We start from the raw sequence: 21,819 nt of genomic DNA, 5'->3' as shown, positions 1-21,819 counted from the left end.
CTAGTCTGCTTTTATAGGTCCGGTATGGTGGCCACGTGTTGAGGTGTGTGGGTGAGGAGAGACGGGGCTTTGGTAGAGTTGGCGTTATTGCCTTTCAGTTGTACGTATCTTTCTCTATGGACTAGGGCCTCACTCCTGAAATAACACTTGCAGGCAGACTGCAGGGGCTGCCCCTGGACCCCCAACTTGAGCACGGTCACGCTTGGACAAAGATCACATCAGGATGGGTCTCGGGCTGCACTGGCACAGGTCACAATCAACATCGCTGTGGGAATGGGGCTGCTCAGGAGAACATCCAGCAACAGTGTCCTTGGGCACAGCAGTTTTGCCTCTCTAAGGAGTGAAGAACTAAGCTTTTATTGTTGTTCAAATGTTGTCATCATCTCTGAATTGTGTAGCCACAATTACCTCATGTGATTAATTCATTATTTTCTAAGCCCATTAGTTCCAAAGGTCTCATTAGACAAGCAGAGACTTACTTGCCTCCCCCCATATGGCCTTTACCATTCCACGTTTGGTGCTTACAAAAGTTGCAGTGAGGAAATGTTGTGCTGGATAATACCTCATGCAAAACAGATGGCACAACAACATCACTGTTCAGATTGGGCTCTGAGTTATCTAGATCAATGTAACCAATGATGCTGTCATTTTTCAATCTAAATACTTTGTTTAACTGGTAATATTTTATTTAAGATAGTTCTCAAAAAAATAGAGCAATAATCAGAGACATAACAAAATCCAATAACAAATCAAAACTGCCAGTTAAATAATTCATTAGCTTACAACCACACATGCCATCACAATGGAGTTTCTCCTGAGCCTGGTAAGACATTTCAATTGGAAGTGGAATGGTTTTGAAGTTCTTTTCAAACCCCAAAAGAAAAGATTCATTCTAACTACTCAGGGAGTTTACAAAGTTCACAATTTTGAGCTTTAGTCTCAAAAGAAAAATCTCCATTCAGGCTGAGAAATTTAGCTCATTTGCTGTTGAATCATTTATCGCATTTTAAGTTGAGGTTTTTGGATGGGACAAAGATGAACAAACACCAGGAGTTTAGAAACAGATGGAGATTTTTTTTGGTCTTTTCTTTTTTCTTTCTTTTTTTGTGATGCCCACTTTTGTGACATAAATAATAACAAAGCTTGCAAAGTCCTGGAGCTTCTCTCCAATTGACGTGCATTTTGCTTTGCCTCTAATTAAAACTTGGAACAATAGTTTCCCACTTAGCATCACACAGAGTAACTTTCTTTTAAAATCAATATTTTCTGATGTTAGATTATAAAAATCTCTCTGAGATCAACACTTTGTGTGCTGAATTAATTAACAGAAAAGCAAATGAATGTACTTCTGTAGTAGAAATCAATAATCTTGAAAAATGAAAAGGTCTCTTTTGCCATCAACTCACTTTCATGAGTGTAGCCAAAATGCAAAATGTCAATGTTTAAGAAAAACAGTTTCTTCTCTTCTACCAGGCACTGGTGGTATAGGCAGTAAGTGCCTTGGTGATCATTTTACACTCTTCAGAGCAAAAAAGCTTACACTACCCAGTAAAGGAAATAAAACACAACAGCATCAAGAAACATCTAATCTAATATATACATTAAAAAGTATATGTATTACCTGGCCTTGTTCTGCAACAGCTACTTTTTTCTAGTAGCTGTAAATTTAACTCAGTGCTGAGTCTGGTTAAATAGAAAATTGAATAAATGACTGTGTTTTTTATTAGGAAAGTATTAATGGCCATGCAGGGAACTTGGAAAAGGGCTGAAGGTAAATTTGTCGTCTAGCACAGGGATGTCCTGGGTGAAGCACAGCCCTTCCTCACTGCCCTGCCACGGCAGGATAGCACCGGGGATGGCTGTGTCTGTGGATGACATGAAGGAAAATTAGGGCTTTAGTTTACTCCTACCTAAACTTGTTTATGCAAAGATTCAAACCTGTCACAGGATCTGACTGACTGTCCTTGTCCTCATGGAGGAAAGTGTTGGTACAAGTTTGTTTCTGAAGAGCTCTTCAATCCCTGTCTGAGAAAGTAATTAAGAGAGAAAGCCCATTTGGAGAGGTCTCCGGTGTAGGACATGGGTGGCATTATGGGCAGTAAATGAGGTGGCACTCCATTCAGTAATTGCACCAGCTCTGGACAATGAGCCTGTTTGCAATCGCTACTGCTTCTGTAACAGGGGCATAATAAGCACCAGGACCTCACTGCTAATTGCTGAGGGTAGATTCTCTAGGATACAGGTTAATTCAGTTAGTCATAGAAAACAGCTTGACAAAAAAGTAACATTTATCTGGCAGCTGTTGTGAATGTGACCAGAATGACAGAGAGCCTGCAGCATTTTATTAAGCAGCGGGTAGTCTCACTGATTTCTTCTCAGCTACTGTTTGAAAACTGACCTTTCACATGGTTTTCTCTTAGTAATTCTTTTGAACCTAAAAATTGGAATTATGGTCTAACTCTATAAGCTTCTACTCATAGAGGTAGCCCTCAATGCCACTGAAACCAGGGAAAATAATTTCTAAAGCGAGAAGTGGTTATGTGGGACAGGGACTGGACCCACCTGTTCCCAGCTGAGGACCACAGTGCCTGGGCTGGGTCAGTGGGTTCAAGCCCATCACATTTCCATTTCTTGAATTCCCTGTGTTATCCTGAGGAAATCCTGCACATTTTTTGCATCTAAACCAGAGATTACAATACCTGTTTGATGAATTTATATTTGCCAAGTGCCTTAAGACCCCCCAGTGAAATGCAATTTGCAGTTAAAAGGATCACACACTAGGCTGTGGCTTTGTCTGCTGTGACTTGCGGACCTGCTGGTGGTTTTATCCAACCACCACCCTGGTTCCAACCCCTGTTTCCATCTGCACATCAGTCTACGTACATGAAAGAGCCTTATGGATGTGCCTGATTTGGTGGGGGAGAGGTTTGTTTTTAAATGCAGTAACTCTTTTAAATGCAGTAAATTTTAAATGGAGTAAATGACAAAGGACTTCACCAGTAACTGCTTATGCATTTAATCCTATCAAAACTCAGGGACAGTTTATCACTTAGAGTGAAATCTAGTTGTATGGACATTCATGGCCTTTTGAAGATTTTTTAAGTTATTGAAGGTTTTTTTTTTAAGTTCAAGATCCTTTTGAATTTTTGCAAAAGAGTGAGGCAAAGACACAGAAAAGACAGATAATTCCCCTCTATGTTTAAATAGTCAAATATGCAACAAATGGTAAGCAGCAGAGCCACCTTCCAGAAAATGAAAGCGTTCACCACTCTGTCACCTTATTACCTATGCAGAGCTCCAGTTAAACTGTCTGCTAGAATGAACTTTGCCTCCTCATTTCCATCCTCACGGGGATGTTTCAACTTGTAATCATTAATGAACTGTCCCTGTAATGGAAGGGTGACTGTACAGCCTGGATATCGTTCAGAGCTGCTTTGGGAAACCAGAAGTTACTGAAAATGTCCAGCAGGTATCACAAAGCAGCAGCTGACGGCAACTTGGAGCTCTTGAAAGAAGCCACTAGGAAAGACCTCAATACTTCAGATGAAGACGGGATGACGCCCACCCTTCTGGCAGCATACCATGGGTATCTAGAGGCTCTGGAAGTCATATGTCGGAGGGGGTAAGTCAATCAGCCTCCATTACCTAAAGCTTGTGGCTTAAAACTGTAATTAGTAAGTCACTTTTCTAATGCCCCAGTGACCTCAGACACAAAAGGCTGAAAATCAAAGTAATTTATTTCAATGCATTGCCAAGAATTGTTTCTCTTCATTTTCAATGGCCCAGAACCTGTGAGCAGGTCTGTACCTACGGCTGGTGAAGCTGCATTGAGACCAGTGGGACCATCTCATACATGGAGTCTGCAGGGAGTGGTTAGTCAGAGCAGGGCCCTCACCTCGCTGTAGTGGAGGAGAAGTTGGCTGACAACCTTTGGTGATAATATATCTTTGAAATTGGCTCTAGAGAAATGCATTGTTTGAAATATTTTTAGCAAAAAATCTCCCATTTGCTTCCAGCATGCAGTTAGTAGACATCTGTGAAGGTTTAATGCTTTCCAGAGGCAAGTCACAACCAATAGTTTTGAGACAGTAACATCTCAAATTGTTATTTCTTTGCTTTTTATAGTATTAGCAACCACTATCATGATAAAAATGATAATACTGTTTCAGAAGCTGGGGAATGATACTTGAAAACCTTAAAAAAAAAAGAGAGAGAAAAGGAAGGTTTTCTACAGGTTTCTAATAGTAATATTTCTATTTGGTTTCATTTAAATGTACTACATGATTAAAAAGTATTATTGAAATGGTAATTACCTCCCCATCATCTATACTCTCTTGCTTGGAGACTACCTCTTAAGCTGTGATTCTGTAAGATCTAATAAAAGAAAATCTGCTCTCGTGTAGAGATACAGTTAATAAAATATTCTTCCTGGGCTGAGATGAAGATTAAGTTGACCTGTATTTTCAGTCAGAATAGTTTAAAGAAGATTGGAGGGAAAAGTTGAATAACTATTTGGATGTATCTGAGGTTTTTTATTAAAAATAGAATTGAAAATATGGAATAAATATAGGTTTTTCATAGATTTGCTTTATAACTCATTGAGCTCAGGTGTGGCTGTAATAATGCAATAAAAAAGACCTTTGGACTGTGTGGTTATTGCGGTGTCCCCAGGAGAAGCAAAAATAGATTGACAGTTTTTCAACTTGTATAAGCAAGGCAGCTCCAAGGAAATATCTAGAAGACAGAACAGCTAACTAAGGAACAAATAACTGAATAATTTTTTTCACAATTTCAGTGAAAAATGTATCTTCTACCATGTAAGCTGATAGAAGTCACAGAGGATGACACAAAGATCAGACTTTCTATGTATTTGTTAGTTAATGTATTTCTAAATCTTTTTCTTGGTAGAGGGTAGCTTTGGGATAGCAATGCCCTTAAAATTGTCAAACATATGCATTCACCTCTTTTTTAACCCAAGATTTCCTGACATGATCAGCAAGCTGGGGCTGTCAGAGATATGGCAGTAGTCTCACTGGTTTCCTTGGGAGAAGCTGAATTTTGGAAGACGTTTAATCGGTTCTGCAGTCAGTGTTATCTTGTGAAAAAGTATTTTAATTATTTTTAACAAATTCACCCTTTCCTTGAAGATGTTTCTTAACAAAGGCACTGAGATACAGGATGGTTTTCTTTAGAGGGGTTGTGGATTTTAGGACTCTGAAGCTTGCAACACATTCAGTCCTTGGAAAATGTAGCAATACTAACAATATAACACCTTTCATCTTGAAACAGCTTATCTTCCATAAAGAGATGCTTTCTCTGCCTGCTTTGCAGGTATATGAATAAAGGCAAGACCAAGTAGCTCATCGGCTCTCTTTTGTGTGAGCCTCTTTCTTGGGAAAGCAGGGAAAAGAGGAGTATGAGAACCCAAAGTAGATGTCAAACATTACCCAAAGTCCCACTGAGCTGGGAATAGACACTCTAGTTTGTTAATTGTTTGAGGCTCAAAGGCTGGCAGGCTCCAAGAGGAAAAGAGACCACAAACAGCTCTGGAGGGACCTGGGGGAGGATGGATGACCCAGCACTCCCGAGGCTCAGGATAACGCTGCCTGTTTGCTAATGTGGGAATTAAGGAATCTGGCACGCTCACCCGCAGTCAGGCAGTTCCCCCAGGCAGAGCCACAAAAGCAGAAATATGTACACATGGTTCCCATATGTCTAAGTGGAGAAACTTTGATTCTCAGCTGCCACCTCCTTGTAGCAATGCCTGCACCCTCGCAGCCTGGCACGCTCAGACGTGCCATTGTTTCTCAATGCCAGCAGCTCTGTGTCTCAGCTCTGCAGAGACCCACGACCTCTCTCTTGCCTGTGGCATTTCAGGCTGAAAGGTGTTTTCAGATTTGACTCTCAACAAATATGTTAGTGCTTTGCTTTAGAGATACTCAAAGCCAGAGATCAATGCCTGAAGGAGATTTTGTGATAGGATGGACCATTTCATTCACAGTTCAGCTTCCATGGCACAGATCTCCAAGTCATTGAAATGCTCAAACCCTTAAGAGTAGAAATTCTCCTTGTAAACATGGCCCCTGGCTCTGAAGTTATTAAAGGTTTTGGGCTACCATAGCTGCCTTGGTTATTGGTCGCAGACATCTCAAGGTCTCTTCTGAACTATCGCTAATGTTGATCTTGCCGAATATGGAATAAAAGATTCAAGCCAATTCTTGTCTGCAGGCAGCAGTTCAGTGTGAAGTCAGTGCAAGAGTTAAAAAGAAAGCAATATTTTTCACTGGCTTTAAATCCAATTGAAAAGATGTGGTATTTTATTTTCAAATGAGCTTCTGCTTTTCAAACCCCATGAGCAAAAGCAGCTTAAGAACAAAAGAGCTGAAGAAGAACAACGGCATCTATGTGAGCTTAATCTAATAGCAATGGAGAGAAATGTGTAATTAGGGCTTTACTCTTAATCATTTACCTATTACCTATCAAAAATGCTACTGCATGGGCTCATTAAATGTGTATCACTGGGGCCAGTGAAGAATCCTCCTATTATTGCCCCTACACTTGACGTGCAAAAGCAAAGAGTCACCAAAAAGCCTTTAAAACATTCCACGCAAAAGCTATTGAAACAGGTTTGACATTAATTCCAATGAGCCTAAGTCCCACTTGGAGCTGTCAGCAGCAAAGCCGTGGGAGCTGCAGCCCCGTGTCTACACATGGGTGTCTGCTTATTTCTGCCCCATGGCAGGAGGCAGGTGAGATCGGCAGGGAGCAAAGCAAGCCCGGCCAGCAGCCCTGCCAGCCCCTGGGATGACGCAAAGGCTCCGTTACGGGGGTTGCATGTGCCATCCAGGGAGCTTGCTCAATTCACAGAGGGGCAGGAATCAGAGCTCACGCCACACGCACAGCCAGACTCGGTCCTTGTGTAAGTAGGTGCAGCGCTGCTCTCGAGGATGGCACCAAGGTGATTCATTCTCGTTGGGTTGTACCCCTCCTAGCAAAGCAGAGCTAAACATTTCGTACCTGTCAGTCCCACTGCAGCGTTATGCTTGGGTACATCCAGCTCACTGTGTGCTATTTTCCTTCTCAGAGGTGATCCGGACAAATGTGACATCTGGGGGAACACGCCTCTCCACCACGCTGCTTGCAATGGTCACATCCATTGTGTTTCTTTTTTGATTAACTTTGGTGCCAATATCTTTGCTCTGGACAATGACCTCCGCACTCCCCTGGAGGCGGCTGCCAGCAGAGACCGCAACGAATGTGTCAGAATCCTGGACAAAGCTGCCACCGAGCAGAACATGCTGAATCCAAAGAAGGTCTCCAAACTCAAAGCACAGGCCCAGAGGAATGTAGAGAAACAAATCAAGGAATGTGAGAAGCGCCAAGAGAAACACCAGCATGAAATGAATCAGAATTATATGAAAGAAAAGGTTGGCACAGTAAATTCTTCCAGAGGGACACACTCCAGAGTAAAGTTGCCTAGTCTCTTTGCTTCAAATACAAGTTCTTTCTCCAAAAGCCTAAAAGATACCTTCAAACTGAAGGCAAAAAAGACAGTTGACAGCACAAGAAGCCAGGAAACACAAAGCAATGACCAAGAGGATAGTAAAGGAAGGAGAACTGTCATGCATTTGTTCGATGAGAAAGAGGAAGATGAATTACTGAATGACCCTGGAGAGAAAAACTTTCCTGATAATGACAGTCAGCTCTCCATTTTTAAGCGGCCAGGTCTTGGCAAGATTGTATTTGGAAGGAATTTGGCTGCAGATGTAAATCCTGGAACTGTGTCTCCTGAGAAAGAAGGTATAAACTTTAAAATGTCCAGTGAGCTCTTTCAGTATGAAAATACTGAGAATGGCAGGGAAGATGATGCTGAAAATGGTGCTAATGTCCCTTGGCATGAGGAAGAAGTCATTTGGGATGACGAGGAAGCTGAGAACACGCCCCTTGAGGTATTTCTGGCATCACAGATGCTGGACGAGTTCCTTCCAGTCTTCATGAGGGAAAAAATTGATTTAGATGCCTTGATGTTATGTTCTGATGAAGATCTACAGAGCATTCAGATGGAGCTTGGGCCAAGAAAGAAAGTTCTGAATGCCGTGAATAAAAGAAAAGCAGCACTCAAGAACCCTGGCAAGACTGTAGATACTTGCTTATAAATTAATATACCCTCTGCTGTAACCTGCACACTGATTCATTACCTTTTCCCCTTTCCAAAGAGCATGTAATTCTTTTCAGATATCTGCTAAAGCAAAAGGCAGAGAGGATACCAATTGCTTTAGAAAGTACAGCAAGTACAAGGACTTTTCTCTCTGGATAGATAGATGGCTATAGTACGCAGTTTATTTATTCAAGTATATTCTGCCAAAAAGAAAGAATGTGAAGGTAAAAAAAACCAAACCCCCTAGATTTAAAGTTTTTTTCTCCTTGAACTGTTTATGGAGATTGGATTTCTTTTGGTCTGAATAACTTAAAATATTAGTGAAGGCCGGCCACACTACATTCCTTAATAAAGCCCTCCCTTTCTTCTCCAAAACCACAACACAACGAGCATTGCCAAAGCTTGAGAGCTTTGAGTTTTTTCCATTTGCTTCTGTTAGATTGCTACAAACTGCCCTTCCCACTACCAGTGGTACGTTAGAAATAGCATCTGAATCTTGATTTCAGCTATGGCTTATCGAGTCAATAGCCTCTGAATGAATGTAAATAATTTACAGCAAGTTTGTGTTCTTGTCAGTGAAGTGTTTTGCTATTGTATTGATAGTAATTTACAAATGCATGAAGTACCTTGCCAAGAGATGTTCAGTGTGAGTTTTATGTTCTTTTCTATTGTCTCATTAGACTGGACCCAGTTGTCAGTGCCCAACATGTCCTAAATGGCATCAGGACTACAATACTTGTAACTACCAGAAGCTGGGGTTATATTTTCAACATTTTTTTATCTGTTTTGGTATATCCTCAGCTTGGTTCCAGAAAGTCCCAGAAACCAGGACTCTCATCACACAGTGTTTTTTGTTGGTTGTTGTCAGCCTTAGCTTGAAAACTGCATGTACTGGGTACACACACCCCCAGCTTATGAAAAGAGAAAGGAAATGAGACTGTGCTTCTGTGAGAGCTCCTGTTCTTTACATCTGGAGACACTGACAGCAGAGTTCTGCCATCTGTCTCAGGCCTGTTCCCTTGGGAAGCCAGCAATATCTGATAGAAATTAATCACTCCTGTTGAGTTTTGTGAATCTGATGGTTTTTGTAGCAGCCATGCTCTAGCCGAGATCTCAGATTTTAGAGGCACAAATATTAGCAGGACTTTTCTCTTTAGATCTCTTTTTGTAGATTTCCATGAGTCAGCTATAATTTTTCCTTAGGGGTACACTGCATTTGTGAACACTAATCCTCGTTAATGGTCTATTTTTTCATGCTTCCTTCTTTTGATATCTTGTTACTTCAATTCGTATATTATAATTCCTCTTCTTAGCTGGACTTTATTCCTGTACTTCAGCAGGTTGATACTTTCTTCTATTAAGCAGTCACATTAAAATCCTGCTCTGTGCAACCTTGAATGATTGCTGTGCTTGGCACAGTAATTAAAGCAGACAGCATCCCCCCACACTGTTATTAACCTGCTGGGCTGTTTTCATTTTGTCTAACTCGCAAATGTTTAACAACACAAGAAGGAAATTATGAATATTTGGAGGCATATGATGAGTGGATTTTGAAGGGTCAAATCCTATCATTCTCAGTCACATAACTGATGTAAAAATGCAGGGCATTCCCCATCCTGGAAATGCAGATGCTTCCCATTCCTCCTACCAGCAGCAGCAGCAGCAAGCTGAGCCTCCTCAATCTCTGCATCTTCCCCTCCCTGCAGCGGCTGAATTCTACCATCCCTAACATAAAGGGTTGAGACTGGGTCTATGCTGCTCTGATATCTGACTTCTCTCTAGTGCAAAGTGCTGAGCATAATGCACCTTTTCAGGCCAGACTATAAATAACTGGGTTAGATCCATTGATCCAGGGAAATCCTTTAAAAAATTCTGCTAAGCACGCTCGTGCCTGCCACTGTTGGGAGCCAAACGTAGGCAGGAGAGAAGGCACCTGGAGAAGTGATGACACATTAGGGGGAATCAGGCCTCAAGTATCTCTAAATGGCACCAAAAATCTGCCTTTTTGCACACTCATCTCTAAATCTGCCTGACTGCTGTGACCTCTGACAACTAGAAACTACCTGCTCAGAAACTGATTGACTCAGTTGTCACAGGCACCCAGCGTGTTTAGTTTGTCCTCAAGTATCCGCAGTAACTCTGTGGAGCTAGCACATAGGGCACAAGACCTGTAAGAGGCTCTTGTCCTGGAACTGCATCTAGATAGAGACTGAATAAGAAGCCTCAGAGCACCCCACAGTACATTTTTAGATAACTGAATCCCAATATATATACACCCTTTTAAAATAAATTTTAAATTTTTTTTTTTTTTTTTAAAGTGCAATACTGCTAGTCCTTTTCTCACAGGGTGGTCCTGGAAATTGGCATCTGGTATAAAGCAGTCATGTGGAACAACTGGGGATAAAATAAATAAAAAGGAACACTGACATTTCAGTTTTTTCCACTTGTCTTTTGCTGTTTTCCAAATTTTTTTCTACCAACTCCTTTATTTCTTTTATAATTTGGAAGTATTTAAATTAATAAATCATAGATTTGACTCCTTAGTAACATTTGTATAGTGCAACTCAGTTGAAGGGACTCTATGTATCACGTGTACAAACTTACAGCCCAATCCAAACCCAAATCATAAAATCATGGGATCTCACACAATCACAGCCCTTAAGGATTTAATACTCTGCACTGGACAGACATCAAGAAGAGGGAATGTGCAGCGTGGGACAATGACTGCAAAACTGACTATCACAGTGGAGCAGAGCAGTCTCAATTTATTTTCCCCTTTAGATTCAGTGATCACATTTACTGAGAGAGCACTCACTGCAGCAGCTTGAATACCTTCTTCCTCCTGTTAATAAAAACCTCTAAAACACAAAACAAAAGTAATGGACCACAAAGCGAAAGTCAAGAAAACCATCAGTATCTATTTAATTTCAACATAAATGCAAGTTACACGATTTCTTGAGACTGATTTGTGAGAGAAGGAAACATGGAAATTAAGGCTCTTACTTCACCTCAAAAAAATCTGAAGACAGCATCCAAGCAATTCCCATTATAATTGAATCAAATGCTCTTCATGAATTTAGAGGTACAACGCTGAATCCAGGCTCCAAGAACCTCCTATTGCCAATGAAAGCTGAGAACACTGTGGGTTTTCAGAACCAGGGTTTTGGGCTGGTTCCTCTACTTTTAAAGTGCACAGTCTGTAGAAGAGTACATGTGAAAATAAACTATTTGCCTTCTTCCCAAACATTATGTCTCGTTTTAAATTACAAACATTGTTTTACACAGGCAGAGAACTGGAATATTGCCACAAGTAGTAAGTGCAAGTTTCCATACAGTTCTTGAATTATGGAACATCAACAGCCGTCACATTTGTCTCAAGCTGGTGAAGTTCTCTATTGCTGAAGTAACAGGTGAAGTAAGCACTTACATTTCTGAACGTTTCAGAAATAACAAAGAAGAAAGAACACATGTAAAAATAGAAGGGTAATTTTGCTACAATTAAAAATGCAAAAGCTTATAGACAAATTTCTCTTCGTTTCTGCTGATACAAACAAGATCAGTGGAGTTAGATCTCCACACAAACACATCCTTTGGCCCTATTCACTTACTGGTCGGCTACTCTTCCATGCTAAAACTCTGGAAATTACAAACTCTGCCACTTACTACTTTTTTCCAACTAGTTTACACCAGCCCTATAATTTGTAGTATTATTTATGTCACACCTGCACTGTGCTCATTAACATCTTCTATACTTACTTATGCACCACCAAGGGCTTTAACACTAACTGCTTTTGAACCTCCTTCCTGTTGCTCCACTGTACTCTGCTGGCATCAATATAAAATGACCATGTCACCTAATCCTTCAACAGAGTGAAGAAACACTTAATAGCCTGCATGAAATAATATGTAAGTAGAAATAAAATTTCGTAAGACACAACTCTAGCCTGAGACAGGAATTTGTTTCTAGGGCAATAGCTATTTTTCAGCAGATGCTCAATCTTTTGTAAGGCAGTTGCATAACAGCACAAAACTGGAATTTTTCCTTCTGTAGAACATCACTGGGCTCCTCCACCAAGAAAGGATCATGGAAATTCCTGCCCCAGCTAATACCCACTGGGATAAAAGAACAATTACCAACTGATGCATGGTACAGTCAAGCTGAAAAATATTTGCCTGTATACTTGAAATTTATCCTACTGAAATCAATTTGCATGCTTCCAACCTTCAAGAAGCTTAGAAATAGAACTTATAAACATAACAGATTAATAAAAAATCTCCCCACAGAATACAGATAAAAGTTAAATCAAAGCACGTTTTTAGTGCTCACATTTTGGATGACTCCTTGCAATATGAAAATGGCGATATCCCATCCGGGAATGTACTAAGGGGGTACTGAGTATAGTTTTCCTCACAGTTAAAATGTGCATATTAGCTCTGATTTTCTGCACTCTAAGTCTTCCTGAGCCAAGTCTTTTTCAAAAACAGACAGAAGTCTAACTGTATGGAGGCACCATTATTTATATCAACTCACACTCAGAAGTGTGCTATTAAATGAAAAAAACCACCCCAACCCACTGGATCTGAGGGCAGGGAAGGGGGATTGTGGGGGGTGAAAATAAAGATGGTGACTTCTAGATCCCTGCCTGAGTTGGAAGGGAAGTGGTGTCCAGGAGTCAGGGGCGGTCTCTCTCTTCCCAAGGAGAGACCAGGTTACTGTCAGTGGAGCACTGAAACCCACAGTTGCACTTAGATCACCATCACAGGTAAATATGATGCCAGAGCCCATTTTCCAAACTGATGTATTTTACTCGAGTATGAATTATCTCTCTAAAAACACAGTATCTACCCACAGACTTCTGCTAAATAAATAATTAGGAAGGAAAGGCATTGATTCCAGAATTATACCAAAATATGTAAAAATACCCTTGTTAGTATCACTGCAAACATCTAATACTTGCCATTACATGAGATACATTTATTAGTAATACTGCAGGTACCTAATAGTTGCCATTAGAAAACTGTAGAAATTAGTCTATTGCTGAAATTTTACTTTTCATTCTTGAATGTTCTAGAAGGGCCACATTCAGATAGGACTGGTCTCTTTCCTGTTAACAAAAGATCCAAGGAAGCTAAGTGCAAACAATTTTCTTGGCCTCGTTGGCATTGTAGACTTTTTAGTTACCAGCTGACCACGAGTCATAAACAAATTTTGCTGCTACTGTATCTTCAACTGCCATACCTGAAAAAGAATTAAAGTCACCTTCAAACAGTTCTTCAGCTGTACAAAATAAATCAGCTTCAGAAGGGAACAGAATGATTCAGGAAATTATCTAACTGGACAGGAACAGGAATCATTCCCCATCCCAAACACCCACAGTGTTACATTCAAAGTTTATAGCCATCATGTAACTCTTAGGTGTGCAATATGAACTTAACAGAACAGTATGAACCTAATTTTCAGTGTCCATATTACAACTTGGCCCTTTTGGACCTGTTTCCCCCCAAACAAGAACCCCAATCCCACAGTACACTGGCACATTGTCTGTAGGTCAGACAAACTCCAAGGGCACAACAGCAGGGCATTCAGGTTGGAGCTGTATAAATAAATAAATGCTGCAGTCATGTGCTGAACAACCATGCAATGGAAAAATGTACTTCTTTTTGTTTGTTTGCTTTCCTATCACTTTTCATTACATCAGTCCTACTAGATAAATAAAACAGGAAATAAAAAGGGAAAATGCAAATCACATTCTAGTTTCTTGTGGACAGTGCATTGCCACAGCAGTTTTGAAGATGATCATCAGCTTTCTCACGCATGGGGGACCTAACAAATAACAAGGCATTGTTTTCTGTCAGACTTGTACACAGGAAGGGTTGTTCTTACCCAGTGATTTAAACACTGTTGTTTTCTCAGGCAAGGCTGGTTTTGTACCCTTCAATACCTCTCCCAGCTCAGCAAAAATCTCTGCCTGTGAAACAAATATATATTTATACAAAAGCATAATATCCATGTATATGTTAAGAGAAAGAAAAACTTACTTTCTAAGTGACTTCAAAAGAAAGAACTCCTCCAGTTCTGCTATCCCAGAACTGGTCCCTTTCCATGGTGAAGCAAGATCAGTATTCAGACAAATAATACAGAAACTGGACAGAAATAACAGATGAGAGGAACGGTTTTCAGAGAAAAAACAGTTAACAGACTTTCCTCAGTCAGTAAGTTTTGGTTTGTGTGGGGATGCTATGGAGGAGGAGTTGCTTGTTTGTTTTTGTGGGGATTTTTTGGTTGTTTTTGTTTGGTTGTGGTTTGGGGGTGGTTTTTTTGTTTTATTTTGTTTTTTTAACAGTGGATGGCTTGTTACTTATCCAACAAAACACATGGGATTCCACACACCTTACCATTATCTGGATCTCCTATGCTAAACCTCAAAAGTAGAAATCATATTTGTTCTGCAAAAGCATTAAAAGAGAAAAAGAAAACTCCATGAAACCTAAAGGAGCCCCTGCCATCAGATTTCTGCAGATCACTAACTGTCTGCTTGGCTTCTGCTGTCCGTTCTCTAGAGGCCTGATGTGTGTCAATCACACTGAAATCTTATGGGAAGAAAGTTACAGGTTTTAATAAATAGATTTGAAAAACATTTAACATAACTACCAAACATTGCAGGACATGTAGGTCTTTCATAACCAATACTTTGTTATTGTACACAAAGCCCAATGCTGAGAACATGCTACTGTAATATGGTGCCATGTAATGGCTGATACAGAGATTGCATGGTTTTGGCAAAGACATGTAAAAGTCTCAATTTGAAACCAGTTTTCCTTCAGCCTGTGCCTAGGAAAGCATTAACAACTACATGTGAGCTCCAAAAAGGTTTAATTGCAGCACATCAACAGTATCAACTCATTTCAAATGCAAACCAATTGCCACAAAACGAAAGTCCATAATTTAAAAAAATCCTACCCTTGATAATATAACATCTCCTGATTCCGTAAGAGCAGCCTCTCTGGAATCCACAAACAGGACAGAATTCTTCATCAGTTCATCATCCAGCTCTCGCCAGTCTGGTCTGCTTGCTCCAACAGCTAAGACAGCAAAACTGATCAACTTGGGAGGCATGTTTAAAACAAATTCAAACCATATTTTCTTCAAAAGACATGTGTGAAGTAACAATGGGTATTACTGTGGAAATGTAACATACAAACAATCTGATGCTAGGGCTGGAGACATGTTGATTGATAAAACAACAAAAAAATAGGAAGTGCCTGAGCAACTGGGAAAAAGAATGGATTTCTCTCAATCTGGCCTCAGCTCTAACACTGATGTACATACTGCCTGTTTCTGTAAGGTGTTAACCCCCTAGATTTCCACTGCTGTCAAAGAAGGGTGACATTGGGTCCAACCCTCCCAATTACAGCTCATTAAAATGTACAGCATCCTTCACGTCTAGTCACGCAGATGTTGCTGCCAACAAAGGTCTTATATCCCCCACAAGCACAGACAGAACAACTGGTATCAATTGGCCTTTGCATTTCAACTTGCTGAAGCATTGAACTGCAACTCTTCAGGAAGCAGAAGTGAGCTGCTTTGCTGACACTGTTTCCACCTCTTTGGCACACTGCTCAAACTGCTCCTCCCAACAATGCTGACAGAGAAGGGGAAGTAGCACTGCTTAGCCATTCATCATCTTGCATCTATACAAGAAATGTAAAGCTATGGGTAACTATACATAGAAAACAAACCAACCTTTGCCAGCAGCTCTGGAAATGACACCGATATATAGGTGTGAGATAATTATTCTTCTGATTACAGAGGCACTATTAGAATCAACTTTGATCATTTGGTGACACAACTCAAGGAAGATAATCGTAAGGTTATGCAGACTGTAACTCTTCTGCCAACAGTAACCTGCTTCTGCAACTGCCAAATTAACAGGTTTTTGTTGCTTCTTATTTTTTAAATAGAGTTAACTAACATCTAATACAGCTCCTCTAAAATATTCAATACTTGATTTGTCAGCAGAATACCCTTGTCAGCAGACTCTGGGTAGCTGAGGCATAAGATAATCATCTCCCTTTAGCCATTCTCTCTGTCTTTCATAAGATCATTGCCAAATGCCCTGAATTTTATAGTCCTTTTATTTAATTCAGACTGTGTTTGTTATGTGTCTATGGAGAAAAATATAGAAGAATCTTTCAATTATCCTGAGCAGATGAAAAACAAAGTATTGTGCAGCAAAGACTTGCGCATGCAGACAGAGTTCAATGTTACTAATTAGGATCTTTAAATCTATAGCCTTCTATTACTTCCTTGTAACTTTATAAATAGTACAAGTTGAGTAGGTTATGGATTCTCACTTATCTGGAGAAACTGAAAACAAATCAAGGAGCTTAACTTTTAAATATAGCAAGACCACTATCACCTTGTTATGGGCTAAAAAAGAAACAAACCAGTTAAACTGTAGTCAAACGTTTTTCAAAAGTGTCCAACTGTTACAGAATAATAAATTCCATGTTGCCTGAATGCCTCTTCAAACAGCACAAATGCCTCAATGGAGGGGAAAAAAAAAAAGGCAAAGAAAGGCTAGAGGTCTTTGTGTATGTGTCGCCTCAGTGACTGTAGACCTGAATTGATTGTGGTTGTACTTCTGGCTTCCATTCCGTGACATAACACAAACAACAATATTCAATAACAAAGGACTAAATTGAGTTTGAAAAATCGGTAGGACGCTGCTGGAATGTGGGACCTTCCTTTAGATTGTTTCCTTTGACAAGCTGCTTTTGTCCTATTACCATGCCATTTGGAAAGTGCACAAGGTCATCTGAACCAGGCCCACAATTAATAAAATAAGCAAATGTGGGCATGTCCAGAGACTCCAAACAATAGCATGCCAACATCAATACAAGGCAGGAGGTGGCAAAGGCCCCAAAACCTCACTATAATTGGAGGTCAGATTGTGAAGTTCTTAACGCAGTTATTGTATCTTTTTAATTCAAGTAAAAAATAAATTAAAAAAAAAAATAAATCAGTGTTTTAAGCCCAAAAAGGAACAAATAGAAGAGCTTACAAAATTGAGTGAAGAAAAGATGACAGCTACTAGTGAAACAGTAGAATGAGCAGGAATCACTTTGGAAATAATATGTTTGTATGAGTTATTTAAGTGGAGAGCAAGGTGAGCATCAAGCAACAACATCATAGCAAAGATGATGCACCACTTTTTGCTGACAAAAAGCATATCCATGCTCTAGCAAACATTCAGTGATGGAATATGCAGGAGTTCTGGCTCCAGACAACCAGAAGACAGGGAAAAGCGGTCCTCACTAAAGGGGAAAAATCCAAATAGAAAGAACATTCATTCTGAGAAGCACAGAGTATTGCTTTCCAAGAGTTTTCGGTGCTAAACAATGTGATAATGAGAACATAGCATACCATTGATATGGGCACCTGGTTTTACCCAGTCTCCAAATAAAATTGGTGTTGTTGCCATAGTGACTGTTACAATCACATCAGCCCCGGTAACTGCCTCCTGAGCGGAAGGGCAGACCTGCACTGGACCATTAACTGAATTAGCAAACTTCACTGCCTTCTCCTTGGTGCGATTCCATATCCTGATCTTCAAGGGGAAAATTTAAAAAAAAAAGAGAGAAAAAAAAAAAAAAAAGAGAGAGAAACAGATTAGCTTGGAGAATTTCTTCTTGCTGACACAGAATGTTGCTTCAGTTTTCAGTAGTTACATGTACCCTATATATAGGATTTTTCCCCTGTAATGTTCTCATCCTGCAAGTGACTAAATTTCACGTGTGGGCAGCTACATTTGACAGACTGTTTTGTGATGCCAGACTAATAGATCCTTGTAGAGCTGTATTTCTAAAATACAAATAAATATATTTAAGGGAAAGTCACAGAAAGCTCATCCAAGTATGCCATACACTGTAGGATTTTCTCAGACAGAGAGAAAAAGCCATCTGAAGTTTGATTTTGTTTCCAACCCTTTTTTTAAAGGCCAAGGTTTCAGTAAGAAATTCTACAGCTGTTCACAGTATTCTTGGGTTCTGTGGAAACAGAATCAAAATATGATTAAACCCTTAACTTTGTTGGCTGTAGTATGGTTTATTTATATTAAGTGCCCCTGAAACATAATACAGGAAAATAGCTGTATCCTGTTAAGATGTGTCCATTACCTCTTTAAATGTGAACAGCTCCGTGAAGATATCATAATGACTATATGCTTGAACACCAGCTCCCAAAATGCACAGCACTTCTGCAAAAGCTGGCATTAACAACTACACAGTAGCAAATATAAAGAAAAGAATATGTAAGAACAATATATTAATAGATATGACCAATATATATCAAAATACTACAAAAGAAAGCAGTATCTTCAGTCCTTTTAAACAAAAAAAATAATGTTTTTATGCAAAACTAGTATTGATTCATATTAATATAAAGCAATATTCAATTACCACTATATATATATAATTTTTTAAAATGCAAAAGCTAGTGTTAATAGCACCATCTAGTTTTGAATTGTCCAGTTCTTGAAATTCAGACTTAACATGCAACAGTACAAGCCAATGGAAATTCTGGGGCCTCAGCACACTGAGGTATTAGTATAATTTATTACAGCTAGGTGACTAATTAAGTGTAAGACCATAGTGTTGATGTTCTGCACTGGCTGAAAACAGGGCTCATAACACCGAAAAATATCAGGACTGGAAGTGGTAGCTGTGTGGGTAAAGTGGTCCTGGCAGCCCCAAGCTCAGCCTTCCTTTTCAATTCACTGAAGCCATAAATGATATCGCAAGCAGACCTTGGCACTATGAAGAGCCATGGCATGGACACCTCAGGTATTGTACAAACAGGGAAGGCTGTGAGGAATAAATATTAAAATTTCATACTATGATTGCTTTTGGTTTTCTGATTTAGTTCTTGCCTGTGATTCACCAGTACTTGGCAAAGGTGAAGAGAAGGCTGCTGGAGTGCAGCCTGAAGCTATCCTTGTGCCTTGTTTATGCATTTGCTGTGGCCACTCACTTCTGTATAAAAAGCTTTAGAATTGTCTAGGCTCTCAACACTTATTCTGCTACAAATAAATTGAAAAAAAATCTCATTGATCCCATTTTTCAGTAGCAAGAACTCTTTTTAATGTTCCTTTCAAAGACTCTGAAGCACTAATTTCAAAGGTTCCTCGCATAAAAGCATGGGTCTTTGAAAAGCAAATGCCATAAAGAGGACAAGATGACAACTATGAGCTCAACTCAAACACTCTTGAAAACTTCCCAAAACAGCAGACGACAATGAAGGATCTGATCTTGAAGTCTCTTCAACAGCCAAGCTCCTTTGAGGCCAGCAGAGCCTTGACTGTGTAAAAACTGTCAGAACTGCCCAAGTTTAGAAGGGCTGAGATGAATGAGGTCCTATAACCTCATGTCCATGGAATCCATTGTAAATTGCTCTGTCCCTTGGACCAGGGGAAGCTCTTGGGGACAGGTTCTTCACTCCAATTTTATGTCAGTTGAGCTCTATAGCCATGGATAGAATCACACTGGCAGGAAGACTGCCACTAACAAAGTGGTGAGATCAGCCTTAAGTCTGATGCAAAGCTGATGGGTGAAAAACAGAGCTCTGGCCCTCTTCCTATTGCCTCATCCTTTGAGGTGAGGACTAAAACCCTGCTGTGCAATGGATGGTGACTTGCTTTCCTCCCACTATTAGCAGCCCAGTCAAACATAGTTTTAAAAAAGAATTAAAAACCAACAATTTCGAACTGAAATTGAAGTGATGTAACACAGCATACAGCAAGATACACCTCACCTGCCTTCAGACACTGAAACTTATGGCTGTAGTTAAGGATAGCCATCTGGACATCTTCCACTGACAACAGAGAAACTGACATACAGACAGCCACCTCTGACAAGTCATCCATTTATCTTGGGCACTATCTATCTTAAGAGATCCCACATTGCCCCCCTGGAAATGTGCCTTTTTCCCCTGTCTCCAGTGAAACCCACCTGTCCTGGCCCAACAGCAGAAAACTTACATCTACACAAAACTGAATTTATCACCACAGCTGCATCACCCAAAGCCATAAAGGAACGTGTTAAGACAAGCACAAAAGAAAGAAAATCACAGAGGAATACACCACAGTAAACTCCCAGAAAAGCATGCTGAATGAGGCACAAAAACATAGCTCAGGTTACTTCTCCAATCACACACAAAGTGTTACAGCCAAATAGGACTGACTCAATCAAAACAGAAAACTGCACCGTTAAGCTCTCCCTGAAGATACATATGTTATCATAAATCTAATTTAAAGCTGTATCTGATGAAAATTCACATCCACTGAAAGCTGTTTACATCATTCCCTCTAGTTATTTTATATGCAACGCCACTGATTCTGTCCCAGTTTAGGAAATAGAAGACATACCCTGGTAGCGATTGCAGAAACTGCAGCTGTTCGTTTTGCTGTAATGACACTGCCATCTATGATCTTCAAAAAAAGAAAAAAGTTCAAACAGATTGAAATGAACACAGAAAATACGAATAAATACCAAACATTTTCATCTGATTTGTGAATCATGTGATATTACAGGGCACAGATAAAAAAATAAAAGTTGGTAATTACTATTACTGCAACCACAAATCACACAAAATCACATATTTAAACTTGTGCACTGCACTTCCCCTGCTCTCCAACGCAGGGAATAGATCGAGAGAACTGCAATACTCTACACTCCAGTAAGACCAGGGACCAGTGCAAGCTGGCAGTAGTTCACGAGGAGTCTGCACTGTCTTGCCCTATACAAAGGGATGACGGAGAACCACAGAACTCCTTTAATGTGCATCACACAGGGCACTCCTGCCCCAGTGTGTATTAGCTACTGTGTACAAAGGAATTAAGGGGCTTGAAAAACTGATGTGTTTTCTGAGACAGTTAAGAAATAAAAGCCCGATACAGTTTTCTTGACCAGTTTTGGTCCTTTAATAACCATTATTACTAAAGTATAATGAAAATGGTAAATATTGTTTAAAAAAAAAAAATCTTTAAATTCTTTCAACAAACAAACAAAATCAGACTCTGAATACTATTCCCTGTGATGCCCATTGTAAACCTCTTTAGATTTAACTTAAGGTGGTTCAAGATCAACTCTTTATTCAGCAAAGGGGTTTTTTTGACTTTCAAATTCAAGGTAAACTTTTCCTGATCATTCTCTCTTGCAATCACTCTACAAGTAGCAGTAAATAGCAGACAGAGTACAGTTTAACACATACAAAACATATAATGCTTTAGGCCAAATCTTCGTTTGGCACAAGGGATGATGTAGGTACACTCAGACCAATTTACACAGCTCCAGCATCTATGAACGAGGCAGAACTGACAGAATCTGACCGGAGGAGAAGACAGAGGCATGCATGAAACTCACAGCTTGTAAAGAACCGTTTCTTGGGTCAAATAAGAGGACAGTGGCTTGGTGAGAAGGGACGGAGGAATCTTGCTTGTGCTCATAGAAAGTCACCAGCTTGGTTGTCAGCGCATCATCGGCGGCACTGTACGCAGGCATGACACCCAGGAACCTGGGGAGAGAATTACTGGAATTACTCACGAACCTTTAGCACGGGGGCCCACAGCCACCGGCGCGGCGCACACCGAGCGGCTGCCGAG

General features: G+C 40.0%; 2 protein-coding genes across 2 annotated transcripts; one reads left to right on the top strand and one right to left on the bottom strand.

The window, feature by feature from the left end:
- The first annotated feature begins 3,458 nt into the window (after positions 1-3,458).
- Positions 3,459-8,156, top strand: ANKS4B (ankyrin repeat and sterile alpha motif domain containing 4B). The gene is made up of 2 exons (XM_010167649.1): positions 3,459-3,622; positions 7,085-8,156. Exons 1-2 carry the CDS (start codon positions 3,459-3,461, stop codon positions 8,154-8,156), a joined length of 1,236 nt encoding a protein of 411 aa, XP_010165951.1.
- Positions 8,157-13,332: 5,176 nt separating this feature from the next.
- CRYM (crystallin mu) lies at positions 13,333-21,731 on the bottom strand (the record flags this gene model as incomplete). The annotated part of the gene is made up of 7 exons (XM_010167647.2): positions 13,333-13,397; positions 14,043-14,127; positions 15,120-15,241; positions 17,586-17,769; positions 18,338-18,439; positions 20,584-20,646; positions 21,581-21,731. Coding segments are annotated over 7 exons (772 nt in total), but the record flags the coding sequence as incomplete, so codon positions are not given.
- Between the last annotated feature and the right edge of the window lie 88 nt (positions 21,732-21,819).

Source organism: Antrostomus carolinensis, unplaced genomic scaffold, assembly GCF_000700745.2.
Source record: "Antrostomus carolinensis isolate BGI_N321 unplaced genomic scaffold, ASM70074v2 scaffold17005, whole genome shotgun sequence".
NCBI lineage: Eukaryota > Metazoa > Chordata > Aves > Caprimulgiformes > Caprimulgidae > Antrostomus > Antrostomus carolinensis.
The sequence above is the reverse complement of the archived record's forward strand: the minus strand, read 5'-3'. Positions and strand labels throughout refer to the sequence as shown.

Excerpts from the sequence above, each read along its gene's own strand:
- ANKS4B (XM_010167649.1), top strand. The coding sequence starts at position 3,459 with ATGTCCAGCAGGTATCACAAAGCAGCAGCTGACGGCAACTTGGAGCTC. Across the intron at positions 3,623-7,084 it reads GAAGTCATATGTCGGAGGGG|AGGTGATCCGGACAAATGTG; the intron begins GTAAGTCAATCA and ends TTTCCTTCTCAG.